Source organism: Haplochromis burtoni, unplaced genomic scaffold (assembly GCF_018398535.1).
Source record: "Haplochromis burtoni strain Fernald_Lab_line unplaced genomic scaffold, NCSU_Asbu1 Contig_859, whole genome shotgun sequence".
NCBI lineage: Eukaryota > Metazoa > Chordata > Actinopteri > Cichliformes > Cichlidae > Haplochromis > Haplochromis burtoni.
Window position 1 is genome coordinate 121,685 of NW_024583220.1, and position 13,683 is coordinate 135,367.

Sequence of the window (13,683 nt, forward strand, 5' to 3'; positions counted from 1 at the left end):
AGTGGGCAAACCACAGTGTGTACAAAGCGACAGCATGTACGAACATAAAGATGCAAAAGAATACAGATCAATGATCAAATTTATAATCGTATCATCGATCTGGGGCCATGAGTTATGGACAGCTGAGTAAAGAGAGTGCCTGAGCTGTCAACTGATCACCACTTGGTGGTGAGTTGGATGAGGGGAAGGGGGAAGATTCTGGACAGACCCGGCACACGCAAACATAAAGTGAGTGATGCTGGGAAAGTCTGGCAGGCCTTTGACAGCACCTGAGGGAGGCTGAGGACTCTGAATGGGGACTGTGCCTGTCATGGTGGTAATCCCCAAGCCAGACATCACAGGACAACAGAGGTGAAGAGAGCCGTCAAGCTGAAGGAGGAGTCATTGGGCTTGGTTAGCTTGTGGGACTTTGGAGGCAGCTGATAGGTACCTACAGGTCAAGTGGAACCTGACTTGGGCGGTACCCGAAACAAAAACCCAGGTGTGGGAAGAGTTCAGTCAGACTGTGGAACAAGAATTTTAGAAAGGAAAGCAGTGCTCTAGTGACACAGTGTACAGTGGAAGCGGGCTGCTGGTGACTTCAGATGAGGATATAGCCAGGCAGTGGATAAAAGACTTAACCCCACTGACACACCTTCAGTGTGGGAAGCAGAGTCCAGGGACTAGAGGGAAGACTCGCCCATCAAGGGGGTGAGGCCACCCCCCGGTCGGGGGGGGGGGTTCCTTGAGTTCCTGTTTCTATGGCAACCAGTATTTGTTATTCATCGTCAGAAGTTCAGGGACTGCTGGAGAAACATTTGTAAGTAATACAGCGTATAAACAGCACGCTCAGGCTACTGGTACAGCAGCATATTAACACTGCTGTGGGAGCAAAATAAGCTTTTGCAGCAGTTCAGGCACAGACTAATGCAATGTTTAGTATACCTTTAATTGCTTTAAGATTTTGAATTTTAGCACATCTCCACAGTGTGACACTTTTTACCTGGTTCCCTCCGTCAGAGATTGATCCATTATGCTCCCTGCTGCGCTGGCTTCTTGACAGGGCGGCGCAGAGAGGAGGAGGCTATAGGTCATCCCACCACCTGACTCAACTTAACGTTTTCTCACCTTCTCTCTGTCTCACTTGTTAGTTACTCCATCGACCGCCGCACTGACAGGGGCCACCTCTTCAACGTCTATCCGATGAATGGATCTGTGTTCCTGCTCAAAAGCCTGGACAGAGAGACGACTGCATGGCATAATATTTCAGTTGTTGCCACAGAGCTGAGTAAGTCCAGCAGGGTCTGGGACTGTCTGCACTGCTCATGTGATATATTGATAAAGAGTAAAACTGTTAGAGGAGAGGCAGTAGAGCACAGTCTGCCATGGAGGGGTTCAACAACAAGAATCAGACCCCGGAGTATAGCACACTGAATGGGCTGATTGGAAGTTAAACCACAAAGTTTGCACATTTACAAATAAATGAACATGTTGCTCTCATTTTAATGGAGAGAGATAATATCTAGAACAAACATATTACACATTACAAAACACTGAAAGATGAATTGCATGTCATTGGGTGAAATAAATATTCGATGCCCAAACAAAGTATGACTTAGTACCTGGTGGAGAAAGCGCTGCTGAAAAGCACAGCGGTAAGATATTTTATGTAGTTGGCCTGCACACATGTCAGGAGGGGTTTTGGCTCACTCCACTTTACAGACACTCTCTTAATACTTTATGTTGCTTGGCTGCTGCTTAGCATTTTCCATAAGATTGAGGTTTGGAGACTGGCCAGGCCCCCCCATAACCTTAATGTTAGCCACTCATTTGTCTTGGTTCTATATTTTGAGCCGTTGTCATGCTGGAAGACCCATCCATGACCTGTCTTCAGCATTGTGGCTGAGGGAAGGAGGTTCTCATTGCAGATTTATGGTACATGGGACCGTCCGTTGGTCCCTCTATCCTGTGGCATTAGTAGAAGAGCAACACAACACTTATTCCTAAACCTTCTCTGAATCATTTAGATGTTCAATGGCAAGTTTAATACAAGCTCTGTTTTCTTAAATCTATCTGCAAATTGGACAGATTGCATTTTATGAAAAAACATTGACAACATCAGCTTTAGTCTAATCAGCAGTTGCCACATGATTATCTTTATTGAAGTGATGTGAGGGTGTGAGTATTTAAAGGTTGTTCTGTTATTCAAGATGGCTTCAATGTCAAAATGTAGCTTTTTCATTGGTTCCCCCCAAATATTTTTTTAAAACACTGATCACAAATCTGGCCATTTTTAAAAATCTCTTTTCGTATCCAAAGCTTTCTCCTTTTTAGAACTCAAAGAAATGTGTTGCCCTTGCCCGAACCAGTCCATTTACCAGCTCCCATGCCTGTATATGTGACATCTTGAACAGGGGGACCTTGCGGGTACTATTATAAAATGGCCTGCATTTGTATAGCGCTTTTCTAGTCCCTAAGGACCCCAAAGCGCTTCACACTACATTCAGTCATTCACCCATTAACACACACATTCACACACTGGCGATGGCAAGCTACATATTATAAGACATTATAACATAGCCTCCGTAAAGCACACAGCATCATCAAGGACCACAGCCACCCAGCACATCAGCTGTTCTCCTTGTTACCATCTGGCAGACGTTACAGGAGCCTGTCTGCTCGGACTACAAGACTTAAAAACAGTTTTTACCACCAAGCCATACGACACCTCAACCACAACACTTAAACACACACAACACAGCACTCAGAAGCTACCCTGCAGCTTCACAAGTACTCTGTTTAATCTGCACTGGTCACTCCACTTTATTGTATTGATATTTATATTTAAAAGTGCAATACTGTAATTTTCTGCTGCTCATTCCTGTGCAATATCCCATCTGCCCTCCCGTCATATTTCTTTTCAAGATTTTCTTATTTAATCACTAGTGTACATATATTTATATTTATAGATACATATATATTTAGTCATCTTTTCTCTTTTACCATGCTCTCTAATATTTTGCTCCTTACTATTTTTTATTTTTCTATTATTTTATTTTATTTTATTTTATATTTTCTCCTACTGTATCATGCTGCAGAGTGACTGCTGCTCGTCAAACACATTTCATTGCAATGTTGACCCTGTGCTAACTTGCATATGACAAAAAAAATAAAACTGAAAACATACCAGTGGTGTTCTTAGTGACTGTAGTCCCAACTGTGAGATTGTTTTAAGTGTATTCTCTCTGAAGACACAAGTATAGAAATATCGCCCACCTGCCCCATTCAGTGTCTGTTATAGATGATGTCTTACAGAGTCTCATTACTTCTGATCATGGGAGGACTTTTAAAATCCTCTTCATGTTTTTCTTTAGTTTTGATCAAATTTTCACCTTCTCTCTATATGCTGCACTGGATACAGCAGAGATGACAATAAAGTTTACTTTGAATATAAGCTTGGTGAAGCTGTTACATACAGATGGTTGTGAAGGTACTGGAAAAGTTGCAAAACCCCAAAGTGACAGATGTTTTTGTGCTTTCTGTGCCTCCAGATAATCCCCGTCAGAGCAGCAGCGTCAGTGTCTACATCCGTGTGCTGGACATCAATGACAATGCTCCCATGTTTGCCACTGTGTACGAAACCTTTGTCTGTGAGAAAACCAAGGCTGGCCAGGTACTCACATACTTCATGTGTTAGCTCACTGTGTGCTCTGGTGGCATCTTACTGACTTCAAAGCCTGATTAGAGCAGAGCGGTCCCAGAGCTGTATAAAGACTAGTGACTGAGCATCCAAAATGACACCTTACAGCTCTGCCTAATTTTTATATAAAACAGATGTTGCTATAATGATGGCACCCATTGGTTAGTGAAGTCCCAGCTGTGTTGTAATCTGACTGTGAAACAAAGAACGGCTACAAACCTCAGACTAGTGACTGTCACAACGGGACTGAACGGACTCATGCACAGGCTCTGAATTGAGAACACAAGAATCTTTATTCACAGCAACACCAGGTGATCTATTTACAAAGTGGGGGAAGGACGGGCTCCGGGGATCCACACACGAACGGGGGGAAAGACGCTGGAAGTCCACACACACTCCGTCCATGCTCCACGCCTCACGCTCCTCCTCATACTCCACAGAAAACACGATAGCTCACTCTAAACCTCACACACTCAATCGCTCAGGTAACACAGGGGTCGGTCCAGGGAATCTGTTCACAGAAACACGAAGGGAAGATCTCTGGGAAAACATAGGAATAAACTGAGCTGGGTTTACACTGACGAGAGTCGGCAACGGTCCAGCGACGAGAAACACAGAGCTGCCATCTTATAAAGGGACTGGAACAGTGTCGGGTGATGAGCCACAGGTGTGTGATTGCGACCAGGTGCGTGGGCCAAGGGCAGGAGCCCACGGGTGAGCTCTGCCCAGGCAGAGGGAGGAGGGAAAGAGAGGGAGGGAGAGAGCAGGAACAAAAGCAAAACAAACACATGTAGCCATACTGAGCCGAGCGGGTAGGCACAGGGTCCCTGACGGTGACTGACTGACTGGTTTCATCAGGAAGTCTTCACTAAAGCCATAAATCGAAGGGTGGTTTTCCAAACGGCCCCCCCTGCTCTCCAGAACAGAGGCGTCAGTCACTTCTTCATCTTTGCCTCAGTCTTTTGTACACAGTCTGTGGTTGTATTTGAACAAAGACAGAGATGGGGCGCTGTCTTGGCTCATGTTAGCTGCTAGTAGTGGAGCTTGAGTGATTGTTGTCAGTGTGATGATCACAGCAGCAAAGACGCCCCTGTGTGCACACAGAGGATGGGTCTTTTGATTTAACCTCTACTGGTGTCTTTTCACTCAGCCATCTGACTATTTCACACTGTTTTCATTGTTAACAACAGACCAGGAAGCAAACGCACAAGAGAAGTGCAGACAATGACAACAAGTCAGCTATTTCATTACAACCTGCTTTAAACGCAGGTCATTTTCAGAGACATTCTCTGATTAACCTGACGGCAGAGGAGATGTAGAAAAGCTGCTAGTTGTTACCTCAGGTGACCCAGCAGGGCTGCACTGAAAGGAAACATGTATTAGATTTGAAATAAACACAACAATCAGGTACAAGCACTAAAATAGGCTCTGACTCCATAGTTATGTCCTATTGTAGGGCTGATATTCGGCTTGTGTTGAAGGGATTGATTGGGGCGTAACGTTTAAGCAGTTTTCATTTGTCAGTCCTCGTAACAATCACTGCATGCACACTGTGTGCTTGTAGCTATCGAGTAAGCTTCTTCAAAGGTCCTTGAATGTGAGCACAAAAAATAAATGCTGGTTGTGGAATAAAATTTAAGTCACTAAAGTTTCTACTCTGAAAGCAAGTGACAGAAAAATACACATTCAGATCGTGACAGGTTTTAATAACTGACTGGGTGGAAAAATCACAGACACACCTCCTTTCACATGATGTTTCACATGTTTTCTGTTTAAATGATGAACATTTCACAGACAGTCGTTTTCATGTTGACCTCTCAGTACGACTGAGATCAGACGGTGGGCTTGTTTACAGTCTGCCTCATAATCAGACTGATCTGTCGGTCAGCAATGTTCAGCGATATAAGATGTCTCAGCTGCAAGTGACAGGAAATAATTATTTAGGCCCAGTTCATGCTGCCAGTTAAAGTGAGGCAGCGGATCCTTAGCGTGCCCTTGGATGGCAACAGAAATGTGATGAGTGTTTACGCTGTCCAGATTTATCAGCTGTTTATGAAAAATGGCAAATTCTGGAGTCGGTCCTGTAGGCTGCTGATAAACACATAACCATGAGTGCAATACACAGACATGATCCTCATAACAGGCATGTTGTCTGACACTAGCTCAGTGTGGACCGGCCTCCCAAACCTCTCAGAGGTTGTGCTAGTCTGCCCAGAGCAGGTGGCACTGTACTTATGTGTAGTGATGGGCTTTTATGAGTAAATTGCAGGACATGAAAAGTTCCAGAAAGGCTAGACTGAGCACATAATCCCCTTTTAGCATAAAACAGAAGAGCACTGTGATTGCATGAAGTCAGCTTTTATTATGACAGCAACATTTAACTGTGTGCACACACACGTGCACACACACACGCGCACACACGCACGCACACGCACACACTCTAAGTATAACACAACAAATCTAGATCCAAGTCTCCCACAAAGTTGATTCTGTTCATCTGGACGTTTTTAGTGGAAGAAATGTTTTGTGACTCATTGAAGTGACGTCTTCAGTCTCAGCTGACTGCAGGTTTCCAACCTTATAAACAGGACATTTGTATAATGACTGAAACCTGCACCACTAAGGAACAATGGGCTGGGAGGTCATTTTAACCCACTTTGGTAACGACTGCCTAACGCTAGTACATGAGTACAAGCAAACAGCTTGGCTGGCTACAGGAGCCACCTGAGATTCAGCCTCACATGCAGAAGATGCAAGATTTACTCCTACAAGTCTGCAAATGAGCTCATCAGTTAAGAGCATCCGAGCAACTAAAATCCTCCAGATTTTGCTGCCGCTGGTCCTCTTACAACTCTGGGGTTCTGCCATACTTTCGTCCTTTAATCTCTCAGCCTATTCATCTGTCCATCAGTGTTAATCATCGATTTTTGTTCCACACAGATCCTCCAGTGCTTCCCTCAGACTCTTTGCTGTATTTGTTGCACTTGTGCATGTTTGCAGTACTGCCACTAATCTGTATTAAACCCTTTAATCTCTCAGCTAGTAATTCTCATTCAAGAAAATAAGACTAGTTAAACAAAATACCTACATGCAGTCACAATAACTAACTGCACCTGTGGATGAACAGCAGTTACCCAGGACCAACACATATGGGTACACACGTGTGTGTATATAGCTTTATGCAATAAGACTACACGCCTTTGGAGTGGGAGTCGTGGGTTCCACTCCCCACCAGGGCATCTGTATGCCCCAGTCCCAAGTGTGATGGGAGAAGGATCGTTGGTGTCAGCGGAACTGAAAGATGGTCTTGGTAACTGGCTACGGAGGATCCATGTTTCAAGCTTGGCCATGATCCTGAGTGAAGTACCCTCTGAGAATCTACTAGATGATGTGAATGCAGCACCGAGACTAACCAGCTTATCTAACAAGTGAAAGAGACATCGATTCACTGATCTACAGCAAGGACATTGGAATGTCATTCAGATTGGAGAAGTATAGTCAGATGGTAACGAAGAGAGGAAAGGTAGTCAGAACTGAGGGGATCGAACTACCAAAGGCAACAGTGCAGACATCGAGGACAGCTACAAGTACCTGGGAATCCCACAGGCAAACGGGAACCACCAAGAGGTCGCTAGGAAAGCTGCAGCCACCAAGTACAACCATTAATCTGTATTAAAGCTTTTAATCTCTCTGCTAGTATTTCTCATTTAACAAAATAAGACTAGTTAAAGAAAAATACACACATAAATACACACATCTCTCAGCTGACTCCTCAGGACCTGCCTGACCCTCTGCAGGTCCTGAGGAGTCAGCTGAACGGTAAGAACAAGATCCAGGCTACCAACACCTACACACTGCCCATGATCAGGTACCCTGCTGGGATAATAAGCTGGCCAAAGGTGGAGATAGAAGCCGCTGACATCAAGATGAGGAAGATCTTTACCATGCATGGAGGGTTTCACTAAGCGGAAGGAAGGGGGCCGGGGACTGGTGAGTGTCAGCACCACAGTCCAGGATGAGACAACGAACATCCACGAATACAACAGGAAGATGGCCCCAACTGACCGAGTGCTCAGTGAATACCTCAGGCAGCAGAAACCCAATAAAGAGGAGGGAGACGAGGAACCATCATGGAAGGACAGGCCCCTGCACGGTATGTACCACCGGCAGATAGAGGAGGTGGCTGATATCCAGAAATCCTACCAGTGGCTGTACAAAGCTGGACTGAAAGACAGCACAGAGGCACTAATCATGGCAGCACAAGAACAAGCTCTGAGTACAAGATCCATAGAGGCTGGGGTCTATCACACCAGGCAAGACCCCAGGTGCAGGCTGTGTAAAGATGCCCCAGAGACAATCCAGCACATAACAGCAGGGTGCAAGATGCTAGCAGGCAAGGCATACATGGAACGCCATAACCAAGTGGCCGGCATAGTGTACAGGAACATCTGTGCCGAGTATAACCTGGAAGTCCCGAGGTCAAAATGGGAGATGCCCCCAAGGGTGGTGGAGAATGACCGAGCTAAGATCCTGTGGGACTTCCAGATACAGACGGACAAAATGGTGGTGGCTAACCAACCGGACATAGTGGTGGTAGACAAGCAGAAGAAGACGGCCGTAGTGATCGATGTAGCGGTTCCGAATGACAGCAATATCAGGAAGAAGGAACACGAGAAGCTGGAGAAATACCAAGGGCTCAGAGAAGAGCTCGAGAGGATGTGGAGGGTGAAGGTAACGGTGGTCCCCGTGGTAATCGGAGCACTAGGTGCGGTGACTCCCAAGCTAGGCGAGTGGCTCCAGCAGATCCCGGGAATAACATCGGAGATCTCTGTCCAGAAGAGCGCAGTCCTGGGAACAGCTAAGATACTGCGCAGGACCCTCAAGCTCCCAGGCCTCTGGTAGAGGACCCGAGCCTGAAGGAGAGACCGCCCACAGGGTGGAGAGGGGAATTTTTAAAAATGCATTTGTATATCTTGGTCTTGTTTTGTTTGGTCCATACAAGCCAATGATACAATAGCACTTAGTTTAAAGAGCAGGCAGTTCACACACGCGTTAAAGGTTATTTGACAGAATTATTATTACATGCACAGCATTTTTATCCCACATTAAAGGACCATATGATTCTAAGCTTGTAACAGCTACAAGCTTAGAATCATTTATAGAAACAAATTATCTATCTGCCCTGCTAGAACATTGTATATCTGGAAGTTTAAGACAATATAGACCCTTCCATCCACTGAGGTCTCCTTTTCACACAGAAGTAACAGAACTCTCTATTTCACTATTAGTATATTAACATGTTATATGTTCATTCAGTATGTTAAACCCACAGCACACGTTATACTCATAGTTTTTGAATTGGTTTCAGCCTGAAATTCATCAAAACTGCATGAAGCTGTGTCGGCTTCTGTTGCCTTACACCGATTCTCCACCCAAAATCTATCTTTGGAGTATGAAACTCTCCGACCCTGCAGACTTGAAAGGTAGCTGTGGAACGTTGGTGTCCTGCTGCTACACAGTGAACAGCAGCTGTTCTCAGATTGATTTCAGCTACAATGGATGTCAACAGTGGCAAGTGTACACTGTTGGATAAAACATATCAAAACAACCAAGAAACGTCTCAGATTACAGCTGTAGAATAATCTACTTCTCTTCATTGAAATTCTCCACATGAAATTTCCCACTCGTGGGACTAATAAAGGTATCTTATCTCATCTTAAACTCGGTGTGATCCTACATTTGTTGTTTTCCTAACATAAAGTTACTGTAAATACTCTGCTTTTGTGTCCTGCTGTTACATTTTCAAAGCAGGAAGCAGGTATGTAGCTACATTTGAATATAAATTGGTGAGTAAAGACATTAGAATACCAAAAAGAAAACTGCTTATTTCCAAAGAAGGAAAGGTTCATTCGTGCTGCTGTTAAAGTGTAAAGCAGCAGCAAAAGTCTGAATGGAGGTATCAAGTATTTGTTTTATTTGTTGTGTGTGATTTAGTAAGCTAACCACTGTTTCCTGTTCTTTTTCAAAGTGCTGTTTAATCGATTGCTGTTGCTGACAGAGATATTGATGTAGCACAGGCAGCAATGAGCCTGATCTATCTAAGCTGCTCACTTTGGCAGCTTTACAGACTCCACCATGATGCTCGTGTTGATCAATGTTGATGTCTCTGGCAGCGGATCCAGACAGTGAGTGCTGTTGATGCTGATGAGCCATCATCCGGACACAAGTTTGCCTTTAGTCTGGCTCCAGAGGAGACTCACCACAGAAATTTCAGCGTCAGAGACAATGGAGGTAGGTGATCTGACACAATTATTCAAACTTGATTCTTGGGTATTATTTACTTAAATTGAATGAAACAAAAACTAAACCAAAATCTTTTAGTAATGCAGGAAAAAATGCATAAAAACAATTTAAACGAATATAATCATATTTTTGCCTTAACTTGTTACTGATGAAGCATTTCATTTTCTTATAACAGTTGAAACTGAGAGACATACAGTGTAGAGTGTAGGGCTCCTTGGGTTAGCCGCTCAGTCTACACCAAGGACCAAATCATTTTTGTTCTGATTACTGTTGAATCCACATTGCAATTATGTGAGTGCACCAAAGAGCTTTACTTGACATGCCCACATCTGCCTCTGCCTCGGCTTGAGATTGATGGTAGCTGGGTGAGCATCTATCAATGCAGCAGGTTGATTGATGTTAATCGTAGATATACATTTGAAGAGATGCTGCTCTTCATTGCATGAACACAGCCACCACCAGGGGAGCCAACTCAGATAATGCACGTACATCTGTTGAAGCAGAGGTCTATACTGACTTCATCATAACTTACTGCATTTTAAACCAGTGTTTAAATGGTTTGACTTATAACCCTTTACTCGAAACCATAATTCAGTCAGGCAGCTCATACTTGAATTGTTTTTGGCAGAACACAATTAAAGTTTGGCACCTATCATTCACAGCTTTTGCAATACGCATACAAATTGTGAATAATTAAATACCCCCATGAGGGTAGAGATAGATATCAATGTGATGGAGAGGCCAGCACTGCAGGGAGAGATGGGAAAATGTGCAGCTTAGATCAATGTGAAGTTTTTCTATCATTTTACACAAACGTTCTGATCAGATCAGATCTGGTGTCTAGTTTTGTACAATGAAACTTTTGACAGCAGTCTTTTTCGCAGCTGCATATTGAATAAATGAAATAAACAGAAGAGAAAGGACCAGTGAGGTTGACCTATATACAGGCAGCACACAAATGCTGGTTTTCCAGTGAGTACAGAGCTTGTATTTACAGTGAATAAACGTGACAAACATGCTACTGCTCAAAAAGCTCTGAGCATGGTGTGGTCCAGTCTCGATGGCAATCGCTCCCAGAAATCGCACCAACTTGTCACGGCTGCCGAGGCGAGCCATGTGGAGTGGGAAGAAGGACCCAAGATGCAGGCAGTGGATGAGATACCGGTGGTTTTATTTACAGAGGTGTAGTGGCAAACAAACAGTGGGGCATAACAAATAACTAAAGACACCTAAACTGGGAGGACTAAAAATAACAGACCTGGGAGCATATGACAACGGGATGAGAAGCAGAGAGATGCAGACGAGGAACAGGACACCGTGGAACACAAGGTAACAGACTGACGCGGCGTTACACAGACGAACCGGCAACAGGCAGGAGAACACACAGGGCTTAAATACACACACCAGTAATCAGGGGATGAGAGACAGGAGGGCAACACAGCTGGGAGGAATCTGGGCTGACGGGACAGGGGAAACGTAAACTGAGCACACTCACATACGACACAGACCTTCACAATAAAACAGGAAGCACACGCCAGACAGAGACAGACTCGTAAACAGGCATGATGACGTCATGGACAAACAGAGGGACATACGGGCAGAGAAGACTAAGCACAGGCAACCTAAACCAAACATAGGGGGAAGATAACAAAACCTAAACCAGAAATAATCATCATCAACATCATCATCAGATAACTAAAGAATCAGAATATAATTGTAATCAAAACAGTATCACCAGAGAATAACTAATCCATAATGCAAAATAAACCAAAACATAAGAAACTCAAAATACTGACCCGACCCAGGACCGTGACACAACGTCAGCTCACCACTTACCGTCTCGTGGAATCAGAAACTTGCACACAGAGACAAACAGGTGAATACACCTCCCAAAACTCCGAAGGCGATGCTAGATGAATGGGACCAACTGCTTACCCTCTGTGGATGGTAGGAGAGGAGGCTGGTAGCTGAGTGAGGTTTCGAAGGGGGAGAGGCCAGTGGCTGCTGAGGTCAGCAAGTTGTGGGCGTGTTCGACCCACGCCAACTGGGAGCTCCAGGGCTCCAGGTTTGGGGCAGGGATGATGGTCGTAGCAGGTGGGGAGTGTAGCCTCTTTCAGTGACCTACTCACGCAGTGAACACTGCCAGTTCATGTGCACATGCTTTTAGGGCACGCCCTGGGATCCCATCCCCACCAGTTGACTTCTTGATGTCGATGTTAAGCAGGTTCCACTTAACCCATTAAACCAGTGGCAGCACCTGTCAGGTTCACTGGTAGAAGTGTGAGCGATAACGGATGGGTTGTTCAATTTGCATTTCATATTTTCTTGTGGCAGCAGTAATCCCTCCGCTCTGCAGCTTTCCTACAATGTCATCATGTGGTCAGAGATTTTAAAAAAGTATTAAACACTTTTCTAAAAACAATAAAGAGTTATCTTATCTTAAAACAGTTCATCAGAGATATTTATTTAATTGTCAAACTTTTTGCACTATGATTATCTGTCCATCTGTCCCTATGTTATAGCTCCTTTGGCCGAAGTTGTAAAAGAGATTCCTGTCCATGCTTTGTTTTAACAGTGAGGGAGAACCTGTTAGTAATGCCTTGTTGCACCCACATTTCTCCTTGCACCCTGGTATCAGTGTTTTTCAACCTTGTATTGTGAGAGCACAGTGTCACGCTGCAGGCCATGCTGATCTTCTAACAGAACCTTCTCTAACTTAGACAACACTGCTGGCATCCTGACTGGCCGAGCCACCTATAGCCGCCTTCACAAGAGCGTCTACTTGGTTCCTGTGGTGATCACCGATGATGACTACCCCATGCAGAGCAGCACTGGCACACTTACTGTGAGGGTTTGTACCTGTGACCATGAAGGCAACATGGAGCTGTGTAAACCCGAAGCTCTGAGTAGCTCGCCTGGCCTCAGCACAGGAGCCCTCGTTGCCATCCTCCTCTGTGCCATCATACTCCTCTGTAAGTATGACTGGATATGCAAACAGATGTATATCCTGTATTTATATATCATAGTTGTACCATATCATACCATCTTAGTCCTTCCCCAAAGTGGAGGGCTGAGGAATTTTCAGTGACTTTATTTACAGGAACACTCCGTTATTTCATCCGAACATTGAGATTGAGAGCAGGGCCAAACAACATCTGTGTCTAGATTAAGATGTGAAGAAGAAGCAGATATACAGGTATGAGAGCTAGAAAGTGGTGGTATACAGTTGTTCTTCCTGCGGGCTAAGAATAAATAAGAAAGGCATGTAGCAGACCATAAAATGACTCATTCGTCATAATTAAGGAGACAAACAAAACAAAACTGTGTTTGTTGCTGTAGCTCAGGAGACAGAGCAGGTCAAGTTTGGCGATTTGATCCTTGGCTGTCCAATCTACATGCCAAAATATCCTTGGGCAAAATACTGACTCCAACCTCATCAACTCCCATCAGAGTCTGAATGTTAGAGGAAAAGCACTTACAGAGAAAAACATAAAAGTATGTGAATGAATGTGGGCGAAGTGAGAAGAACACACACTGGGCACTAGGGCTGGGTATCGTCACTGATTTCTAGAATCGATTCAATTCCGATTTACAAGGTCCTGAATCGATTCGATCCACAATTCGCTTTGAATCTGGGAAATTTTGACAGTCAGAAATATTATAATTCAGATCAGTACATTTACAGATTTTTGTATCTATAA

General features: G+C 44.3%; 1 protein-coding gene across 1 annotated transcript in view; it reads left to right on the forward strand.

Annotated features, from left to right (window-relative positions):
• The window catches only part of LOC102288781 (cadherin-6), a gene marked incomplete at its 3' end in the record, with an annotated part of 57,504 nt that extends 44,550 nt beyond the window's left edge, over positions 1–12,954 (forward strand). Inside the window, 4 exon segments of the mRNA XM_005951919.3 lie at positions 1,131–1,267; positions 3,531–3,652; positions 9,853–9,970; positions 12,703–12,954. Coding sequence (XP_005951981.2) covers positions 1,131–1,267; positions 3,531–3,652; positions 9,853–9,970; positions 12,703–12,954 — 629 coding nt within the window.
• Between the last annotated feature and the right edge of the window lie 729 nt (positions 12,955–13,683).